This window comes from Chaetodon trifascialis, chromosome 11, assembly GCF_039877785.1.
Source record: "Chaetodon trifascialis isolate fChaTrf1 chromosome 11, fChaTrf1.hap1, whole genome shotgun sequence".
Taxonomy (NCBI): Eukaryota; Metazoa; Chordata; class Actinopteri; order Chaetodontiformes; family Chaetodontidae; genus Chaetodon; species Chaetodon trifascialis.
Window position 1 is genome coordinate 12,907,513 of NC_092066.1, and position 8,611 is coordinate 12,916,123.

The 8,611-nt window shown below is 41.4% G+C and overlaps 2 protein-coding genes and 1 long non-coding RNA gene across 3 annotated transcripts; 1 reads left to right on the forward strand and 2 right to left on the reverse strand.

Annotated features, from left to right (window-relative positions):
* Positions 1-93: 93 nt before the first annotated feature.
* On the reverse strand, positions 94-2,746 carry thap4 (THAP domain containing 4). The gene is made up of 5 exons (XM_070973956.1): positions 2,581-2,746; positions 1,345-1,498; positions 886-995; positions 361-464; positions 94-232 (listed from the first exon to the last, which is right to left on the reverse strand). The coding sequence occupies exons 1-5, from the start codon at positions 2,603-2,605 to the stop codon at positions 116-118; spliced, it is 510 nt and encodes a 169-aa protein (XP_070830057.1). The 5' UTR covers positions 2,606-2,746; the 3' UTR covers positions 94-115.
* Positions 2,006-8,049, forward strand: LOC139338710 (uncharacterized). Its single transcript, XR_011602633.1, has 4 exons — positions 2,006-2,063; positions 3,518-3,732; positions 3,877-3,993; positions 6,358-8,049. It is a non-coding gene; the product is annotated as an uncharacterized lncRNA (long non-coding RNA).
* agxtb (alanine--glyoxylate and serine--pyruvate aminotransferase b) lies at positions 3,052-6,609 on the reverse strand. The gene is made up of 11 exons (XM_070973957.1): positions 6,337-6,609; positions 5,690-5,882; positions 5,488-5,552; positions 5,230-5,330; positions 5,067-5,137; positions 4,897-4,981; positions 4,679-4,777; positions 4,398-4,467; positions 3,943-4,038; positions 3,543-3,671; positions 3,052-3,159 (listed from the first exon to the last, which is right to left on the reverse strand). The coding sequence occupies exons 1-11, from the start codon at positions 6,607-6,609 to the stop codon at positions 3,052-3,054; spliced, it is 1,290 nt and encodes a 429-aa protein (XP_070830058.1).
* Positions 8,050-8,611: the final 562 nt, after the last annotated feature.

The following is an 8,611-nucleotide window of genomic DNA, read 5'->3' on the forward strand; positions in this document are numbered from 1 at the left end:
ATATCATCTGACTCAACAGTGATTATTGATCAAGCCTTTTTTTTTTTTTTTTAGCAGCATTCATCTCTCCAGACCAAAGCATTTCTATGTACAATAAGTCTGCAAGTCTGTTGGGTCAAGATGACCGACGGTAGATGATGTGCAAGTGCTGCATCAGTGCCTGGTTGTCTGTTGCCATGGAAACTGTCTGCTCCAGCCTCCCATCTGGTCGCAGCTGAAACACTCTAGAAATCTGAAAGATGGAAAAGAGCAGGCAAGGTCAATGGTACAAAAACAGCAAGGGAAACAGTAGCAAAGTAATTAACACTCAATCACTGTTGAGGATGAGAGCATGACATGCCAACAGAGAATCAGCTCTACCTGCTGTACATGCGGCTCCCTGGCAAAAGATATTCTAGCCAGCGCCTGGCTCTGCAGGTTCAGCTGCTGTGCTGTCAGCTCTCCCTCCTCAATCTCCACCAGACCTGCACGAAAAGACACAGTGGACGTGAAGTGTGCGTGTGTGCCATTATTAAATTTATACTGGTAAACAAACTAAAGATATTTTTTTGAAGCAAGAAGGTCTTAAAATGTACATTTCAACTTGTTTTATAAGAGAAAGACAAGCAAAACAGCAAAAGAGGTATGTGTAGTTGCCAAATATTCATGTTTCTACATCAAATTTCTCTGTGATACGCTTGCACGATGTCATATCTAATAAGATCAATGCACAATGCATTGTGAAAAACATTTGATATATTCACATTAAGAACTGATTCCCTCCTTAAATCCTTTGCATACCCAGCCCTGCACATGCGGAATGACCCTTTCAACATATTCAAGAAATACAAGTGTGAGCCTGGTGACAAAAAACAAAACTACCTCCAGCGACATGAAGGTAACTACCTGAGTTCTGTGCGATGATGAATGCCACTCTGTTGGTTCCCGGCTGCATTCGAATGAAGCCACACTCCCTGTGCAGAGGCTTCTTAGTCTCTGCATGGAAGGCGCTGAACCTGTTAAACACCATAACAGCGAGGAATCAGCTGAAGAATGTCCACAGGGTCTCTAAACAACAGGAATCAGGACCAGTTTTTACTTAAGTACTGACACAAACACACACTAGTTTACCATTTTTGGGCTCAGGTTGAATATAAAATACTAGACACTGGCAGTGTTTCCTTCACTACAACTGAGCATCATTCACTAAAATCTTTTGACTGGCGAGCTGTTCTCGCTGGTATTTTTCTGCTTGCACTATTTCCACTGTGTCGATTTATCATAGAGTTGAATTAAAACCTCTTTTACGAGCAAATTCAGTGTTAATTTAATCTGTAGAGTCTGATTGCTCATGGAATAACCTACATAAAGTTGATGACGGGTTGTCCCACATGGCTGAAGGTCAGTGTCTCTGTGTAGCGGAAAGGTTTTATGGTCGGAAAACAGCCCTCCCCAGGTTCATCTGACTCCCAGGTACCCAGAAGCCAGTCTAGAGGGAGGAGGACTGGGTTCAACTCCACTGATGGTAGAACACACAAACAGTTTATGCTGCATTATCATGAATCTTGCAAATGTAATCCATATGCATACACAAATACCCTAATATTACTTTACATAAAAAAGGAAAAACAAACCTAACCAAACAAACCAAAAGTACATACAAAGCACATAGCCATACAAAAAAAATGACTGCTTCTACCAAGGTAACAAATCAAATGACACAAAAAACATGTTAAGACACATCTTTCAACTTTCTCCCACTTTTTCTTGCCCTTTCTTTTCCTTTCCTTTTTATTCAAATGTATATATTTATTTATTCTGAAGTGTACTGCACTTCACTATTATTATTAGTAGTAGTTGTAGTATTATTATTAATATTACTAATATTATCTAATTAAGTATCTTGCTATTACCTGAAAACCAAACAAAAAACTGAGGGTTAGTGCTTCATACATCTCACTTTGGTTATAAAAGCAGAGTGTGGAGCTACCACAGCTTCACCTCTAGGTGGCAGTAACGCTGCAGTGTGCTCGAAATTTGGAAGAAACCCGATGAAGACGATTCTGCATAGACCGCAGAGGAAGGTGCCCACTTTATATTGCATTCATGTGATTATTAGAAAACTTTTGAAACAAGATGCAGTTATCACAGCATAATTTCTGAATCCGATCACAAAAGTACGACTCATATCATACAAACAGCTGAATATGTCCGGTGGTGGCTGCGAGTTGTTTATTATCACACAAGCTAATGTTTGCTAACTTACTGGTGTTGTCTCGGCTGTCGGTGGCTAGCCAAATCAAATATAAATTAGTTGTACCATATTTCTTCGAAAAACTCAGTCAACACTAGACTTGAGTTGGATGTAAAAAGGGATATGGACATACTTGAGGACACATTTTACGGTTACACTTTGATGATATACAGCACATTATTTAGCTAAAAGCTACTAGATACTGATACGTGACGTTAGCTAACCTAGGAATCCAGAGTTGGTCGTTAGCTTCTGAGCGTGACATTGTAACGTTAGCGAGCTAGCTCCTACAGATGACATTGGTTCATTAATTTTTCTCGTTAATGTAAAATTAACAATCGTCTTACCTGTATTATTTACTGGACACGTCATTATTAAATGGAGCTTCAGTCAAACGAGTATAAATGCATAAATTCGGACGAAAGCACAAGATTAAATATCACTAAATTAATCGTTGAACTGCGACAGTGTTGATCCAGTATGACAGTCAGTGCAGGGAATCATGGGAAATGTAGTTTGGACAGTTTGGCATTACAGCTATTAAAAAAAAAAAACCTTGAATAAATGTGAGGGATGCTAACGTTTATATAATTTTGCAACAGTTTCTAAAACAATTACCATGCACAGAGACAGAACAAGTGTTTGACAAAATAAAGTACACTTTATTGACATCTTTCACTGCAGTTAGCATGGACCATGCGACAGTACTTGCTCCTTCATTTGAAAACTCACCTACTTACACAAGAGAGGCACGTGGCCAGTGTTTTCTAAAATCTCTGCAGTCAAAAGCACAGTCCTGAAATTTATGCACTGGTCTCTTAAGCCTTGCTCTTTTTGCAGTTCTTGAGAGCATCTGCCAAGGCATGCAGTGCCATGTCAGCATTAGCCTTCTCACAGTTGTATCCCATCAATCCGATCCTCATCACCTAATGAAAAGAGAAGTACAGTACATCAGAGCCTGCAGTGACTCAGCAGCATGATTCAGAGAGCTGTAAAGACACCAAACTGATGACTTGTTTTAACTGTTGAAATTGGTTTGGTCTGGAAGTCTGGTTTATTTAATGTTCTAGTGGGACTGAAGGTGGCTGTTATTTCTCATAGAACATTATTATATCCAGGACTGTTCCCTTTGTGTTTATAAGTGTTTATTTTAGGGAAAATTAAAACACCACCCTCTGCTGCTGGCATGCTGAGATTCCTGGTCACATCTAGAACAGCTATCACACAGGTCAGCTGATGACCACGACCGACGACACTAAAAGCATACATTTGTCCACTGTCCAGGGATGAGATACCAGCAGCATCTTACCATGCCGATGGAAGGGCCCAGGCCTCCAGTCATCTCCATCTGGTGGTGTTTCATCATGTAGGCCAGCAACTCCCGCCAGTCGTAGCCATCAGGGATGGCAATGGTGGTGACGGAGGGAAGCCTCAAGTCCTGCAGGACATGTCATAAAATGTCTGTGGTCATAACGGGGCAACACCTATGAGGAATGCTGGTCAGTTGTAGAGCTACATAAACAGACTTGTGTCTAAGAGATATGATATGCAGGCCTACAGAGAGTGATACTGATTATTTGTGTGTATTATATATGTATATTCTTGTTCAGTGTTGTTTATCCTTTTTGTTTTGTGTCTTGCAGGAAAGCTCTTTGGGATCCTTCTGCACAAAACACCCAGCATGTTGTTTTGCTGTATGTCAGCCTCACCCGTTCAGGGATGAAGAGCTTGAGACCCAAGTCTTCCAATCCTCTGTACAGGTATGCTGCCACCTCCTTGTGTTTCCTCCAGGACTCCTCCAGCCCCTAGAGGGAGACAAAGATCATCAGAATGATGTGACAATCAGACAAGAACTAAGAGAGGGACTGTACAAACACAAAGCTTCTGCATTAAAACAAGCAAATTCAGAGAGCAGTGTCCTTTTTCTCCCACTATGAAATTACTGCTTCCTCCTCATTTGAGATGTAAAGGTTGACATATTGCTGGCAATAAAAGTGATTGGCTAATTACATCCAAGAAATCTAAATTAATATGAATGTGGTGGCATAAAGAGGGTGTACTGTGAATGCAAATAATTGTAAAGACAACATAAGGATAATAATTCTAGATGTTGTGAATGTTTTTCAGTCAAGTATCTACAAAACGTGGTGAAATGTCTCTTTACCCTCTCAGCAAGAATGGCCAGACTCTCTCTCAGGGCGAAGAATCCAGAGACTGGACCAGTGTGGTGGTATCTAGAACCCAGAGCACGTGTGATGGCGTGTTATCCTTAACACTTAACACTGTCGTTATAGACTGATATCAACTTTTCCAGCACAATGAAGCTTAAGCTTAAATAAAAAAAATTGAATGCAAACCTCTAATATTTTTTAGATCATCTACACAGGTCACAGTCCCGGTTAAAGTAAGGTTTAGGTGGTATGAAGAAAATAATAATGCACTTACACTCTGGCTGGTTTGCCATCACAACCCCAGTAGTTGGACAAATGTGTCATGTCGAAGAGGTAGGATACTGGTTTTGTTTTTCTGTTAAACATCTTGTGGCTGTGAGGGAAACAGAGAGACAAGGAGATGCTTGCTTCAATGACTTCCTGGTCTCATTTTTTATGCAGATGCAACAATTCAGGACTCACATGGAAACACCCTGCACAGTCCCTTCTTACCATGCTCTCTCATTAAAGGAGATGGGTGCTGTGCCAGGAGGTGCATTCAGAGCCTTTTGAGAACCAGTGTACAGGATGTCAATATCTGGGAGTGCAATAAGAGGGAGGTTATATCACACACAAGGACATAGTAGCAGGTGATAGAATTGAATCCTTCATCACTGTCTTACTTTGTTTGTCCATAAAAATTGGTGCTGCACCAAGAGATGCAACTGTGTCGACCAGGAAGAGGCAGTTGTGCCTGAAGGAGAGATGACAGTAAGAGTGAGAAATATGACATTGTAGTCGGTAATTACATGAAACTGTGCGTCTCATGGTGTGTTTAAGGCTCACTTTCTGCAGATGTCTCCAATACCGTCTACTGGGTGACAGAGACCAGCAGAGGACTCTCCGTGTGTGAGGAAAAACAGGACAGGCTTGTGTTTCTCTATGGCCTACAGAAAGACATACAAAGGAGTTTAATGGCAGATGTGCACTCTTTACTCATGGTGTAAGGGATTATGTGTCAGACATAGTTATGGATTACTGAGTGCTTCTATAATTGTAGTATCGTCAGTAAGTTTTGGGTTGTCTCAGAGACATTGTGCCTACCTGTTCAATTTCCTTATTGCTGAAATACCCTCCAGGTGTTTTTACCATTCTATGTACATTGGCACCTAAAGATTAAAAATATTTATTATCATTTGAGATAAATAGATGGCATGAAGATAAAATGCACAGTTAGGGATGAATGTAGTTTATCTTCTCTGGAGACCCAGCGGGTGCGTGCGTAAAACCGTGCGTAAAGACGTACCCATTCTTTCTGCGATTTCTGCAACGCGCTCTCCCCAGATTCCGTTGATGGCGACGAGCACGCTCTCTCCGGGCTCCACCGTATTGAACACAGCACACTCCATGGCCGCGTGCCCGGAGCCGCTCATAGACAAAGTCATGTTGTTCTCTGTCTGAAAGGCGTACTGGATCCCTTGTTTGATGTCATTCATGATCTAAGAAGCACAATAAAACATTACGTTGTAGTCTATTTTATCAAGTGTTGTCACCAAGTATTTTCAGTGATTTCAGTGGATGGGTGCAAGGTAGCCAGTGCGCAATCACGCACAAACTATCGATCTGATAATTTTGAATTGTCGACACGAACAGTTTGTATACCACAACAACATTTTAAGTTGAATTCGATCTGATAAATAATTTCAAAATAATTTCAGTGCTCAAATATTTTACCAATCTTGCTCAAGCAACAAAAAATTACTACAAAGTTATAATGTAATATTAGTACTCTAAAGTACTAAAAGTAATAATGAAGTATTCCACGTTTAACTTAAGAGTATAGCCACAAGACACGAAATTCATATGCGCCCCTAAATTCTACTCAAGTTCGGTATTTGAGTAAAAATGATAATTTCCACCTTAGAATTAAATATAAATCTTCAAAACGTTTACCATATACATTTCTGGATGCAGGTGACCAATGATCGGCCTGGACCCTGCAGCTAAGATACGTGGAGGAACGTTTGAGGGTCCCGGTCCAAACAGGTAACGCAGTGGAGCCTCAAGCGGCCGGAGCATGCATGCAGGCGGCGGGATGGTGACGGAGGACATGGATCGGTCCAGCCGCTGCAGCAGGGGCGCGCTCCTGGCGGCCAGCGGATTGTCGAGGGCCGCTGCCTGCTGGGCGAACAGCACACTCCGGCTGAACAAAGCCCGCTGCATCATGGCAGGTGTCCTGGTTCCCGAGAAGCCTGCACCGAGTGAGACAGAGGGACTGAACCTGTCTGCGAGGTCTGGGTGAAGATTTAAACAGGTCTTTGACCTGTTGGCCACGGGGCGGGGTGCGTCCCCTTGTTGCCAACTCTGCCCTTGACTTCAGGTCAATAAATGACACAATAACCTATCAATTTGTAATAAATGGAAAAAAAGATGTGTGTTATATTGTAGATTACACATATAGCATTTCAAGGTTTAAAACTTCTGAAACGTCTGAGCAGTTGGTTATCAAGGCATTTTCCCCATTTATGAGATGGTCGTGTCTGGAAATATACATCACTAGATACTAGAATAATAGATTTAAAAAATATATTTTCCAGGCCAGTTACAAAAAGCCCCTCCAGTGCACAGACTCATCAGTGTATGGTGGTACTTTATATCTTATAGTTTGGGATAGTCAGGACTGGTTTTTACAACTGATTCCTGTTCAACACTTGACTCAAACTGTTGTGGAAGAGTGAGGACTTGCGCTTGGCAGCTTGGAACCAGTTCAGGTTAGTTTGCAGGTGGTTTTGTTGGTTTTGTCCTTCCCTCCAGTCACACAGCAGCATTGGGATTGTAGAGAGGAGTCTCCTCATAGAGAGCCAATCTGATCACTCAGAGGAGGAAGAGGGCGGTCACATATACAAACACACCTACACACACACACAAGGGCGCTTGTTTCAGGTCACTTTTTTTTTTCCATACAAAGTGTCGCACAATAGGCTCAAAGGTTTTTACCCACATACAATAAGTAAGTAGAGTTGGAACTTATTCAGCTTACATTGTCTACAAGGACAACTGGAGTCTAGATCCAGTTGAGACAGGCGGCAGTCCACGCTGGACATCAGAACAGATCCCAAACTTGATTGTCTGTGCAAAGTGTTGTGCATCTAACCCCCCCCAAAACTAACATTTTTCTCAAGTGAAATCAGAGATTGAGGATTGGAGTGGTGCTTTCACGCGATGTATGATGGAAACAATTTAAAGCCACGTCAGCTGGCACAGGGTCATTTTTGTTTTGGGTGACTCACATCAGCTGCTCTACTGAGACTGTTGAACTCCATATTCATTTTGGTGCCAAGCGTGTACAGAGCTGTCCAACCCCAGTGGGGAGGCCAAAATTTTAAAGGTGGAAGAGTTGTTATGAATACTTATTGCACTGGAGTTGAGGATTATTATGCGTCACTAAATATGCAAATCATTGATATTTTATACATTTTATGCTCAGAGTCCAACTGATGCTGCACAGCTGTTCATGTAGCACATCAATGTGAACCAGTTGAAAGAGGACAGTTAAACTCCAAACAGATCATATGTGAACATTTTACCATGATGTTAAACATTTATTCTGATCAAGTTGTATTTTTATTTTATTTTATAGTCACCCTTATAAACCGACCAGGACACAAAAATCAATTTCCCCTCCATTACTTAATGAAATGATGTTTTTGTCAGTCAAACCTCATACTGCTGACTCGCCTTTTTTGAACTGCTTTGACCGGATTGCAAAGAACGTGCTCCTCTCTGACTCTGGCTGGGTAAATAATTACACCACTGGTAAATAAATGGGACGTCAGTGGCCTTTGAACTGGACTGAATGCTCAAAATCTACCCTAACAGAGTGAGAGGAGGAGCTGGAGAGGCATGTCTGTGCAAGTTCATTGGTATAAAACTGTCTGTCTATAGTGAGGAGTTCGAGACAAGCCTCAAACCACACACACACACACACACACACACACACACACACACACACACACACACACACACACACACACACACACACACACACACTAAAATTCAAATCTTGATTTTAGAATTTGTTAAATGTCAATAAGAATAAAAGTAGACAGATTAGGAGTTGATAATAATATCCAGTTTTTCACATTGGTTTGCTAAACACACAGTACCATATCTGAAATTCTTCATATGAGTGACCAGTTAACCAGTTTCCACATGTTTCACCATAGAT

Bases quoted from the DNA above. Each gene is read 5' to 3' on its own strand.
- thap4 (XM_070973956.1), bottom strand. From the start codon at position 2,605: ATGACGTGTCCAGTAAATAATACAG. The intron at 1,499-2,580 runs GTAAGACGATTG...TTCTACCATCAG, and splicing joins GTGTCCAGTAAATAATACAG to TGGAGTTGAACCCAGTCCTC. The intron at 233-360 runs GTAGAGCTGATT...TCCATCTTTCAG, and splicing joins GGGAGCCGCATGTACAGCAG to ATTTCTAGAGTGTTTCAGCT.
- agxtb (XM_070973957.1), bottom strand. From the start codon at position 6,609: ATGATGCAGCGGGCTTTGTTCAGCCGGAGTGTGCTGTTCGCCCAGCAG. The intron at 5,553-5,689 runs GTACGTCTTTAC...TTTAATCTTTAG, and splicing joins AGAAATCGCAGAAAGAATGG to GTGCCAATGTACATAGAATG. The intron at 3,160-3,542 runs GTAAGATGCTGC...TCTTTTCATTAG, and splicing joins TGGGCCCTTCCATCGGCATG to GTGATGAGGATCGGATTGAT.